At 33.8% G+C, this 13,739-nt stretch overlaps 1 protein-coding gene across 2 annotated transcripts in view; it reads left to right on the forward strand.

Annotated features, from left to right (window-relative positions):
* LOC114345429 (proton-coupled folate transporter-like) overlaps positions 1-13,739 on the forward strand; it is a 120,849-nt gene that overhangs the window by 92,462 nt on the left and 14,648 nt on the right. For both annotated transcript variants that reach the window (XM_050648263.1, XM_050648264.1), the window contains 2 exons: positions 4,409-4,787; positions 7,221-7,461. In XM_050648263.1, the coding sequence (XP_050504220.1) occupies positions 4,409-4,787; positions 7,221-7,461 (620 nt within the window). The remainder of the gene's footprint in view (positions 1-4,408; positions 4,788-7,220; positions 7,462-13,739) is intronic.

Here is a 13,739-nt window from a genome sequence, read left to right on the forward strand (position 1 = left end):
TCGCTGATAATCAAAAATATTGGGATACTTTAATTCCTCTATTCCTGCTAGCCTCTAGAATCTAGAAGTTCCGGATATTAAGCGATCGGTTATTCTCCATTAATGATGATTACCGGAAGAGAAATAAAGTTTCCTCAAGATCTTCTTTTTGGACGATTGCCTCCCTGCGAAGAAGAACGTTCATGTCTGATATGCATAGAAAATTTGAAAAAAAAAATTGGACACACTCTTCGAATTTGCTCGTAATAAATGTTTGAAGCTTCAAAGGGATACATTCAAGGCCAGGCTCGACATGCATGCTACCGGCTACCGAGACAGCAGTAAAAAGAAGTGACCCAGTATGATTTATACAATGCCAAACATAAGAAAGGACTTTGTTCGAAACTTCATCGAAACTGAGAGGGCCCGTACACCGTCCTGAACGATCTAATCTACCGCATCCAGTTTTGAACTAGAAGTAACCTCAAGGTAGTTCATATCGAGATATTAGCTCCATACCGTGAAACTGTTGACTCCGTTGGCTCCAGTCGGTTTTTGCTAGACCAGTTAAGGCGGCTGCGGCTGCACAATTGACCGGGAACGGGAACGAGAACGGAAACGGGAACGAGAACGGAAACTGAAAGCATCAGCAGATTCACAATTAAATGGTAAACAGCTGTTTTGTGTCACTGTCACTTGTGCTATTAATTATTTTTCTTCTCAAAATAAATTTTGTGGTACGATCTTTTTCTAATTTTATTAAAAGAACATGTCTGTTAACTCTAAAAATATGGATTTATTTGATGACGAGCTTTTAATATTTTCGTTTTTTATAATCTTGGAACTAATTTACACAATATATGTGTGCAATCGCAAAGGTTTGTCAGCATAAAGATAAAAAGTATATCATTCAAATATATATATTATTATTGTATCTAATTACCATATAAGTACGTGTACTATGATCTACATCAATCATACGGATGAGGACATTTTTCCAATAAAGAAATCAATCGTTCGTCATTTATTTTAATGCAGAATGTATAAAAATTTTCACTAAAACTTGATCACACACTTCTAATAACAAATTTTTATTGGGGATTTGACAGTATTTTTAAAACTGCCTTCTGATTGGTTCCGGGAATACAACGGGAACGAGAAAGTTAAAACATGGTCAACTTTCCCGTTTCCGTTACCGGACAGCTTCTCGTTCTCATAGATTAACATTAATTTACATAGAGGTTAACTTTTTTCCCGTTCCCGTTTCCGTTCTCGTTCCCGTTCCCGGGCAATTGTGCAGCCGCCTTTATTCGAAGCGAATATCTATAAAGGAAGGAGCAGTGTTACGACAGTTTCGTAAGATTTATTCCATATAAGTCCGTTGATGAAAAAGAAAAAGTATTAAGAATCTAAAATCTAAAATGTTCTAGATGTCATCAAAATATTCCGAAATGTCTCGTAAGGTTTGGAACAGGGCTTATTTTACCACTAGGCCAGTGAGGCACCTGCCTCGGGCCCGCATTTTAATGGAGCCCGGAAAGATCATTAAAAAATAAGATAATAAAACAAGATAAATTTTCAAATTTGTCAACTGTGGTCTTAGAACCACATGAGACACACTTTGAAAATCTTTCTACGTATCATCCACAGTAGAATCAGAGATAAATGTGAAGAAGACCAGGATGAAACAGAATTTGGCTTCAGAAATGTACTGGGAACCCGGGTCGCACTCTTTGCACAAAATGTATTATTGCAGAAATGCCGAGATCAAAGGAAAGACGTATTTGCTGTATTTATTGACTATGAGAAGGCCTTTGATCGAGAACATCACAAATTAATTAAAATATTAAAGGATTAAGGAGTTGATAGTCAAGATGTACGAATCATAGAAAAATTATACTGGCGTCAAACAGCGACAGCTTGTATAAAAAGAAAATCAACAGAAATATGCAAAATACAAAGAGGTATCAGACAGGGTTGTATACTGTCCCCACTGTTATTCAATTTATATTCAGATATAATATTTAAGGAAGCGCTCCATATTTTGGAATGGGTTGTGAAAGTTAATGGAATTCTGATAAATACAATCAGATATGCAGACGATACAGTTATTTTAAGTGATGATATGAATATTGTTCTGAAGCTATTTTCTTGTGGGATTTTTACAATTTTAACTATTTATAATGGGAAATAAGCCACAATATTATTAAAAAATGATTTTTATTAACGTTTCGACGCCCAAATCGGGTGCCGTTGTCAAAATACAAAATACTACTAACATAAACAAAAATGTTGTTGCTTAGTAAAAAAATTCTTCTAATAATTTATTTAATTTGACTCATTTATATCGGCAATTCAGATACATATGATACATTTTAAAGTAGAAGACTTTAAAATGATATTGCCAATATTTATGAGTTGCGTTCCTGGGACGACTTTACTGAAAGATAGTTCATTCGATTACATGAAATCAACCCCAACTCAAGAATATCCGTCACAAAAAAATCTTAGCACGTGATCTGTCTTTATAGCAAAGTCAGAATTTGGTATTAATTTTGAGAGTAAATTAAATGTAAGACCAAATACTTACGATGTCGGGATAGTATCACGAGGTTTTTCCTGGTTTTCCCTCGTGATTTACTATGAGATCTCTAACGCGAGAATTTTAATGTCACCGTTGCATGTGGTTGTCTTTTTAAAGACAGATCACATGCTATGATTTTTTTGTGACGGATATTCTTGAGTTGGGGTTGATTTCATGTAATCGAATGAACTATCTTTCAGTAAAGTCGTCCCAGGAACGCAACTCATAAATATTGGCAATATCATTTTAAAGTCTTCTACTTTAAAATTTTTAAAGTCTTCTACTTTAAAATGTATCATATGTATCTGAATTGCCGATATAAATGAGTCAAATTAAATAAATTATTAGAAGAATTTTTTAACTAAGCAACAACATTTTTGTTTATGTTAGTAGTATTTTGTATTTTGACAACGGCACCCGATTTGGGCGTCGAAACGTTAATAAAAATCATTTTTTAATAATATTGTGGCTTATTTCCCATTATAAATAGTTAAAAATGATATGAATAGATTACAATACCTTTTAAATGCCATTGACACAGTGGGAAGAGAGTTTGGCCTAAACATAAATTGTTCAAAAACAAAATATGTACGTGGTATTTAGCCGTTTGACCCATCAAGATTCACAGTTATATGTTGATGGTTATATAATTCAAAGAGTGCCCAGTTTTAAATATCTTGGTTGCCATATTACTGAACAATTAGATCCAGATAAAGAGATAAAATGTAGAATCGAGATAGCCCGCACGATATTTTGAAAAATGAGGTCATTCTTCTGTAATGATAACTTGCAACTTAAACTTCGAAAGCGCATGATTAATGCCCCGTTGCACCAACAGATCTTAAGCTCCAGCTTAGCTAAGCTCTACTTATAGATAGGGCCTCCTTGAGTATCACTTACGTTGCACCATAATTTTAGATTCTTACCTTATTATCAATTATATCTATTATTATATTATGGTATTCTAAAATATATTATAATTATATTATATTAATTCTTGATATTCTCGACTTAATCTTAAGATCTGTTGGTGCAACCGGGCATAAATGTTACATTTGGTCAGTCCTCTTGTATGTTGTCGAAGCATGGACATTAAAAATATCGACCATTAATCGTTTGGATGCCTTTGAAATGTGGCTGCACAGACGTACACTGAAAATACCATGGACGGCTACTCTGACAAGTGTGGCAGACCTTAAGAGAGCAAATGCTGCCCGCGAGCTGCTTGATAACATCAAATATAGAAAGATGGTCAATTTGGGACACGTAGTAAGGGGAGACCGGTATAATATTCTTCAACTTATTATGATGGGTAAAATCGAAGGACGCAGAGGAATTGGTAGAAAGCAGGCCTCTTGGTTGAAGAATATCCGGGAGTGGACAGGAATAAAGAAAGCAGAACAACTATTTAGAATAGCTCGAGACAGAGACAGTTTCGCGATGTTAATCGCCAACGTCAAGAGGACTTGATAGGGCACGTTAAGAAGAAAAAGAAGGTCTTAGAACAATTAAAAAATTTGATATCAATATTAACTAAATAACTTAATTAATATTATTATTAAATTATATTTAGGGCCCGAAAATTATGTAATGCCTCGGGCCTGATTTGAAGTAAAATAGGTTCTGGTTTGGAACGTTAGAAAATGTATATAGATAAACAGAAAGTTACCAGTTCAACAACTAGTAGTACCTAGTAATAAAGTTTTGGAACAGTTCTGTCTCAGTTTAAATTGTTGACAAGTACAGTAATATTGTTTGTTGTTCAATAAAAGTGATTATAAAGAAGTGTAACAGCATATTTGGCTTATTTCGAATTTACTTACACTATTTTTGTACATATTTTAGGCTAAAAAGGAAAAACTAATCCAGTTAAAGTTATTTAAAGAAATTATTCAAACTACCATTAAAAAACGGGAAAACTACGACCGGTCGATAATAGTTTTAACAACAGCTTCTATCATAATTTTCATTTCCGTCACACATGCAGATACATCTACGCGATACATGTTCCTTCGAGGAAAACTGAATTGGACATTTACAAAGTACAATATTTATAATAGTATTTGTAGTTTAGTTTGGATTGGTGGTACAATGACTGGATCTTATATCCTCCAAAGGAAATTTCATGTTCCGGATTCCGTACTTGCCCTTATAGGATTGATTTCGATGTTAAGTTGCATCATCTTGCAGTTTTTAGCAACGAACGATACATTGATGTATATTGGTAAGTACTTTACTCTTCAAACCACTTCACACCTTTGATCATAGACGTATAGACAAGGCGAAAACGGCGCGCGGCGGGTCCGTTGGGAAAAATATTCCCATGAGATTTTTTTGCATAATCACATTCGTGAGACATCCCAGAATAAGGTTCAAGAAGTCGCCCACGTGAAAAGTGGTTCAATTTTTTTTAACAATTTTTTTAATCAAATTGCAAAAATCAATATTTTTGGCTCAGGCAATTTTTTTTGTAGGTTTTTTGGACCATTCTGGATAAAAAAGGTCTCTTCTAATTTCTCCCTAAAGTTGATCGTTTTCGAGTTATAAGCAATTTAAAATTGAAAAATACGAAAAATGGCGATTTTCAAGGCTTAATAACTCGGTTAAAAGTTATTATTATCAAAGTCAGAAAGTGACTAAATCAAAGTTTAATGCCGCCCTACAAGATCCTGAAGAAATTTTTGTGATTATTTTATTACTAAGCTGTTATTTTTAAGTAATAATAATAACCGCCATGCACGTGGTAGGCGGCCGTAAATGTGAGTGCAAGTAAGATGCACAATTGGACTGCCGGAGTGGCATCTTTCTCGCACTCAGCATTTACGGCCGGCTACCACGTGCATGGCGCTCAATATTATTACTTAAAAATAACAGCTTAGTAATAAAATAATGACAAAAATTTCTTCAGGATCTTGTAGGGGGGACATTAAACTTTGATTTAGTCAGTTTCTGACTTTCATAATAATAACTTTTAACCAAGTTAAGCCTTGAAAATCGCCATTTTTCGTTTTTTTTCAATTTTAAATTGCTTATAACTCAAAAACGATCAACTTTAGAGAAAAATTATAACAGACCTTTTTTATCCAGAATGGTCCAAAAAACCTATAAAAAGATTGTTGAGCCAAAAATATTGATTTTCGCAATTTGATTAAAAAAAAATTGTTAAAAAAAATTTGGCCCACTTTTCACGTGGGCGACTTCTTGAACCTTATTCTAGGATGTCTCACGAATGTAATTATGCAAAAAATCTCATGGGAATATTTTTCTCAACGAACCCGCCGTTTTCGCCTTGTCTAGTATGTATATACCTCTTAACATTGTAGTATGTACTCTAGCGAATTGAAACTCCTCTCTTTCTCTCTCTCTCTCTCTCTCTCTCTCTCTCTCTCTCTCTCTCTCTCTCTCTCTCTCTCTCTCTCACTCTCTGCCCCCCACCAAAAAGAGATGCTGCTATACTTACTTGGTGTAAGACAGAGACAGAGACACAGCAAACAACGAAAAAAAAAAAGATAATGTCATCAGCTTAGCTTTACATACCTACTGCTCAGTCTATGTTGGATGTAGGGATGGCCGACGAAATATTTAATTTAATGGAGAACAAAAGGATCATTAAAAATGTAGACAAAACAAGAGATGCTAAGATGCAAACCGAAATACAAAATAAAACAAGGGAAGCAAAGGAAAATTCGTAAACATTTATTTTTCACTAAACTTTCCATTATAATTCCAAAATGTACCCGTCTCGCTTCATCTTCTTCCTCAAGTTCCATCTTCTATCAAAGAAAACCATCATGGCTTCGCGGACCCTATTGACTACCGCTATAAATTGTTCTTCACTACTTCATTTAAACCATTTCCTCGGGTCCTTAATCTATGATATTCTTCGTTTTCCTACATTTCGATTTCCTCGAATTTTACTTTGCCTCGTACGAATAAGTAGGTATTTTTGCCCCTTCATCACATGTCCTAAGTACTCAAGTTTTCGCCTTTTGATAGTTAATATTATTTCCGCTTCATTTCCTATCCTTCTCGCTTCTCGTTACTTCCACGTAAGTAACGATTCCATTTGTAGGTATCCACACTCTTAGTTACATATTCAATAATCAATTAGATGTTTGCATTTGCTGATTTAATCATGATCATGCATTTAGTTTTCTTCAAATTCATCTTCAATCCACATTCATTAAGGCGTTGCATTACGTTCTGTAAATAATTGTTGTTAACCGTCATTATTACTGTATTCTATTGAATTTGAGAGTGCTTCTTTAAATACCTGTTCACTGTAGACATTGAAGAGTAGTGGGGAAAGCACGCAACCCTGGCGCACTCCTCCCTGTATTTTGATACCTTTGGTATTCTGGTTGTCAACTCTTACCTTGGCAGTTACTACAAAACATAAGTATGCGTCCTGATTCATGTCCTTGAATGTCTGGGCCAACACCTTCAAGCCGGATAAAGCATCTTTTGTTCCGCTTCAAAGAAATATTTTATTTGATAACTCTGCAATGAATCTAACGTTAGGAGCTCGATTTCTTCCTCTTGAAGTTCAGAGAAGAGATGAGTTGTGTAATAATATAAAATTCGGTCAATGCCCAACAAGCTATTTCTCGCTTGTCGTACTGTACTTATCACTACATTTACCAAAAGTTTATTTTAGCCGGTGGATCAAGGGTCTTGATAGGTGTGGTTGCTCCCATGTTACGAGCTAATATATCCCGCTTAGTGCCATCCGATGAAGTTGGTAAGATATTCGCAATGGTCGTAGGAGGTGGAGCTCTGGCAGCTGCTAGTTTAACGCCTGTCTATACAGTAGTGTATAACAGTACAATCTACATTAATTCAGCATTATATAACCTGATATCCATTTCTCTATTGACAGTAACCATTGGTTTAGTAATGTAAGTATCAGTTATTTTTTCTTTTAAACTCCACAATTTCATTATATTTTGCCAAATTATCTTATTCTCTCTCAAAAGCATGTTGCTGGAGAAGAAATAGAACAAGTCAATCAGTTTAAATACTTGGGTTGCCTTCTGAACGAGGGTTGAAACCCTGAGACTGCAATAAAGAGTAGAGTAAAACAAGCCGGAAATGCTTTTATAAGGCTTCGTACTGACTAATCGCAAGTTGGATTTCAACCTGAGATACAAGATGCTATAGTGTTAGGTTTGGCCTGTTTTCTTGTACGGAATGGAAGCATGGACGTTAAAGGCCAGCTATAAATACTTATAATATCATGTATGGACAGAGTTCGAAATGAAGAAGTATTATGAAGCGCGGGCTTCCAGAATAGGGAACTTTTTGATTATGTAAAAAGTAAGAAGACTGCATTATGAGGAGAACGATACACTTCTCAACAACTGGCACTTAAAGGAAATACAGTCGAACGCGCTTATTAGATTACCGGTTATAGGAATATCCCAGTTTATGGAATATAAATTCGAGGTCCGGAAACGTTTCCATTTACCCTTTAATAAATTTATCCGTTTATTGGAATATGGTTTAGTAACCTAATACCGCTTTTTAGAATATTTTTTTAGGTCAATAAATAAATTTTTACGTACAATTTCCTAAAAATTTTAAATTTGCCTCATATAATGGTTTGTCGGTAAGAGCTTCGAAAGCCTGCTGTTTTGTATATTATTACGGTTTGTCAGGTACCTACCTAATAAACACTTAATTACTGTGTTATGAGTAAACGCTCCTTTCCCACAGAAAATTCAATCGTATGTCGACAAGCTCATAAAATAATTTCATTTGTCTACAAATTTCTATAGGTACATTGCCACACGCTTGGCTGTTTTTAGAAACAGCATTTTTCTATAAGATTATTTATTACCAATAGTTGATCGTTTGTTCGGAAGTCTTTTCTAAAACCCAATTCCAATTTATTGTCTAATCGTTTCGTAATTATTTTTGTAAATAGATTACAAATTTTTATTGACATAAAAATACCTAAAACCGTATGAATATACACATTGACATAGTATGTACTATTATAACGTATATTCGGTACACTTATTTCAGCTAGCCACCAATGATAGGTTATTAGAATATCCCGCTTATAAGAATATTTCTGCTTGGCACGAAGGCTATTCTAATAAGCGGGTTCGACTGTATAAAGTTGGTCCAATAAGTTTTCAATTAAATATCTCTTAGAAATATTTTGGATATTTTTAAATATTTTGAATATTTTTATTAGGTTGAAAACTTTGACTTTGAAATATAAAGTGTAAGAGCGGTCTAGGACGTAAAAAGGTATCATGGCTGCATAGGTAATATTCGCCAACGGACAGGAATCCACAATTATTATGAAATACTTCGCAATGCTGCTAAAAATAGAAGAACTTACGTAGAAGAAATGCACGGTATTTTAAGAAAAATAATCTACAATCTCTCTCTCTCCTGTCGTTTCCCCATTACTGAGGATCGTGATTTCTTCCAATATTCCTAACAATGTTTCTCCATTGGTCTCTATCTTCAGCTGCTCTAAGAGCTTGGCAGAATGAGTTTCCAGCTGAATGCTTTATTTGGTCAGACCATCTAGTTGGTGATCGTCCTCTTGATCTTCTCCCCGGAACGTTTCCAGAAACAATTAATCTCTCCAAACTGTCGTTACCTCTGCGAACCACGTGACCAAAGAATTGCAGAATTCGTTGCAGACATAATCTACAATAGGACACCGCAAATCCGAACCCCGCTAATCCGAAGGTTCGGCAAATCCAAACCAACAGAAAGTAAAAAAAATTGAAGAGTTCACGACAAAAACTTAAAAACATGTTTATTATACAGAGTAAAACCAGAAATTGGAACAATGTAGCATTAATAGTACTTTGACATTTAAAATTTCTTTAAAATGAATACGTACTTGACACGTAGTGCTTACAAAATAAACTTAGGTTAAAAATAAACTTACGTCGGTTCTCTTGTAGTCAACTTGAGTCAAAAAATATTCTTTACACTCTTGCGAGGACGTTTGCAGCCCTAAGGGGCATTCTTACAGAAGTTGGTCACTTTCCTCTGACGCATGGAAGTGTAGCGAATTGACGCAGCGATGTTAAACAACTTACGTACTATAAATTACATCGACCGTTAACGCAGCAGAATTCTGCTCCACGTAACGTAGAGTCACATTCAGAGCTTAAGTGGCATCTGCGTTTGACACTTGATATGCAGGGAATCTTCTTCCTCGTTTTCTTCAGTTGCCTTGAGGTTGAACCAAGTCTACAATGTCTTCATCCGTAAATTCTTAGTGCCAATTGTCGTCAGCTTCAATCCATTCTGTAATTGCACTTTCATCTTCGTTTTCTCATCCTGTTGTTGTACGATTTCTAGGAGGTCATCTTGTAATGGAGCGTGGAAAAATGGAGCTTCTTCAAATTATAAATATAGCCAGAGAGTTAGCGACTAAACACAAACAGTGACACTGGATTTGCATCAGTGACATCAATCTGAGATGGGTGGAAGAGGGAGAGAGTGACACAGGTACAACGACTCAAAATCAACGATAACGAAAGCTTTAAATTATTAGTTACGCTAACTTTCGGATAATCCGAACTTTTCGGAATCCGAACAGGCTGTCCTCCCAAATAGTTCAGATTTGCGGGGTTCTACTGTAATTCTCTAAGCATATTATTATTGTTTAGAAATATGTCAACGACACTCTCTCTAGAAGCTTAACTCAACGGTGGTCGTGCCTACATTTTTGTGCGTAAAAATAGTTCTTCCTAATTCATACTATGCTTCTTTTCATGAGCATTTTTCAGTGCGTCACAAATGATAGAAAAAAAGGTAAGTCCGTGATAATATACATTTTAGTGACATGACCCCAGACAACCAAGAGACGTCATATAACGTCGAGGAAACGTCAGTTTTTGGTTGAATATACACACGTGGTTGAACCTTACGTCATATCGACGTCTTTTGTAGGTGATTTTAAATACGTAAGATTAATGACGTTAAAATACGTTTTAAAAGACGTTTTCATTTTAAGCAGTCTGACGTCACGAAATTGGTAGAAGCAACCTCATTAAAACAAAAAAAGAAGAAAAGAAGGTTATTATAGGTTATGTTTGTATCTTGTATCTTCCTTAGAGTATGGAAAATTTTTTACCCTCTCCCTGGAGTGACCGCAACGAGAACGAAACTGAAGCCAAAACCAAGTTAGAACCAAACACGAGTGCCAGTGGCGTATCGCGTAGGCCAGAAGAAACTATATAAAACTACATAATTAAATAATATTGCTCGTAGGTTTAGTTCAATTTTCTATTTTTATTAATTACACAATATTATGCATGGCTTACATAGAAAGATTGAAACAAATAACAGTATTTTAGTATGTTGAACTTTTATACCCACTCAAAATAAAACAGGATTAGGAATTAGGGGATGTGACGAAAGCAAACTTTTTGAATTCTTGATTTATGATAGATATCTTTATTTCACATAGGTCGCAAAATTTCGGCTCCAATACTATATTTAAATAGGATTTATTTTTTCGAATTCTGAGAAAAAAGTTACAGGGGTGAAAAACTAAGAGACAATTTAGTGTGATTTTTATTTTCAAAGATCTCATTCAAAAGAAACTTTTTATTTATTCTGAGGGACTTTTAGCCCTCGGTAATAATTTAGTCTTTCATTCTGCGTTTCAATTTTTCAAAAGTATTACTTTTTTCAGTATAGGGCTTTTCATTCACAGTCATTTGTTTCGAGCTTCTGTCATGTGTCACATAATATTAATATATTTACGTCATACGTTATTGGTATATAACAATGATACAAACTAGAGACGTATGACGTAGATATATTAATATTATGTGACACATGACAGAAGCTCAAAACAAATGGCAATCGATGAAAAGCCCTATAGGGCTTTTCATTCACAGTCATTTGTTTCGAGCTTCTGTCGTGTGTTACATAATATTAATATATCTACGTCATACGTTATTGGTATATAACAATGATACAAACTAGAGACGTATGACGTAGATATATTAATATTATGTGACACATGACAGAAGCTCGAAACAAATGGCAATCGATGAAAAGTCCTATAGGGCTTTTTATTCACAGTCATTTCTTTCGAGCTTCTGTCATGTGTCACATAATATTAATATATCTACGACATACTTTATTGGTATATAACAATAATACAAACCAAAGACGTATGACGTAGATATATTAATATTATGTGACACATGACAGAAGCTCGAAACAAATGACAATCTATGAAAAGCCCTATTGGAAAAAAATGAACACCATGTCAGTGGTAATATTTTCCAAATTGAATATTCACTATCTTTGTCGTACAACGCACTCAGTCGAACAGAATGTTCTGACAAGACAGCGGCAATTTTAGATATTTGACACGGCTTTAGGAATAATAATAACGTTTGATCCAAAATTATTGTCATCATAGGTGGCTCTCAACGACAGAGATAGATATACAGTGCATGTCTGTTCTTAATTCAGATATACTACTTTCCAGTTTACGTCAACTTTGCAGTGCACGTCAACTTAACAACAAAAGTTAGGTTATGTAGAGATGTTGGTGGTGGACATATACAGCATCCTGTTTGATTTTATTTATTATTGTTACTTATAATTGTGTTAATTCTTTTTATTTTAGATTAAAGTTCTGTGTTAAAGGCTTTGACTGATTTTTTATGTTTTATAACGTTAATCAAAATTAATTGATAAAAATTCAGATTAAAACAAGACATACGTAATTCTTTGCACGGCTAGCTTTGATCCAATAATTGTGTATCGCTCGTTATCTTGAGTTGTTTATTAAATAATATTGATAGTGTATTGGCTAAAGAATTTAAGACGTGACATTAATAAAAAGTTATTTATTGTTTATTATTTATGGAAGATCCCAAGCAGAGACTACACCAGGATATATATTGTGATATAAGCATTTTGTTGTTAAAGATATTCAAAATTTATCTAAGCGTTCCATAGTAACAATATATTATTAAAAAAATCACTTTTCCTCTTTTCTCGATTAAGTATTATCTTTTATGGCATAGTATATAAATTATTATAATCACTGAATACATAGTTAGTGAAAAATTATTATATTAATTAATTGAATTAATAATTTAAGCGATGATACAAGTAACAGTTATCCAAGAACATTCAAAAGTCATCTCAAGTTAATGGTGACAATGTCATTGTCAAGTAATGTTTATGTACGTATCCATACCAGTGAAAACTTTACTTTAGTATTTTTACTACAAAAGCGTTATTACGTAGGTCAAAATTTTTGACGTAAGAGAACTGTCAAAACATTAGAATGTGACTTTGCCATGTTTATAATAATTATAATAAACATGGCAATAATGAAAAGTCACATTCTAATGTTTTGACAGTTCTCTTACGTCAAAAATTTTGACCTACGTAATATCGCTTTTGTAGTAAAAATACTATACATATAATTTGCCGTGTAAAAAAAGAAAAAGTAGAGATAGCCGTAAAATATTTGCGCCTGTGCTCTTAAATAATTTTTTTACATATAAACAAAATAAAATCAAGCAATAAAATGTTTAACAACAAAAAAAGTCAATAATATGTAATAACAATATACGCTATTAATTCCATTTTCGAAGTTGCCACAATATATTTTATAATTTCATTTATTTCGTACCGTTTCGTACCTACACCACTGGTAAAATGGTGATTTTTTATGTTACTTTTAATTTTACATGTAAATTTTTCTCATTTTATAACTTAACCATGTAATTTTAATTATGTAATAAGGTACATTAAAGTGTTAATTTTCAAATTATTAACCATTTAAGAGGCAATATCTAAGAATATAGGAGTATTTATCGAATTTTCATCTACGCACACATAACAGAAATATTTATTTACCTGTAAAATGTAATTCGCACTTATTTCCTGCTGCTGTCGCTTTTACAACCGTAAGCCGAACACATCACCACTATAAAGAGTTAAAAAAATTGCTAGTTTTCACTCAGAAATCGCACAAAAATCAGTAATAAAACAAGTGATGTCAAATCTCAATGAGAACCAACCGTATTAAAATAAGGATTCACTTTCGTTCGAAAAACAGATTGCGTGTTAGATCTCCAGAGAGAGAAAAAATTTTCCATGCTCTAAGGTATCTTCAATCGTCGTTTCATTTCATTGTTTGATGTCGTATTTTCTATTT

The sequence above is a fragment of the Diabrotica virgifera genome, chromosome 4 (assembly GCF_917563875.1).
Source record: "Diabrotica virgifera virgifera chromosome 4, PGI_DIABVI_V3a".
Lineage (NCBI taxonomy): Eukaryota > Metazoa > Arthropoda > Insecta > Coleoptera > Chrysomelidae > Diabrotica > Diabrotica virgifera.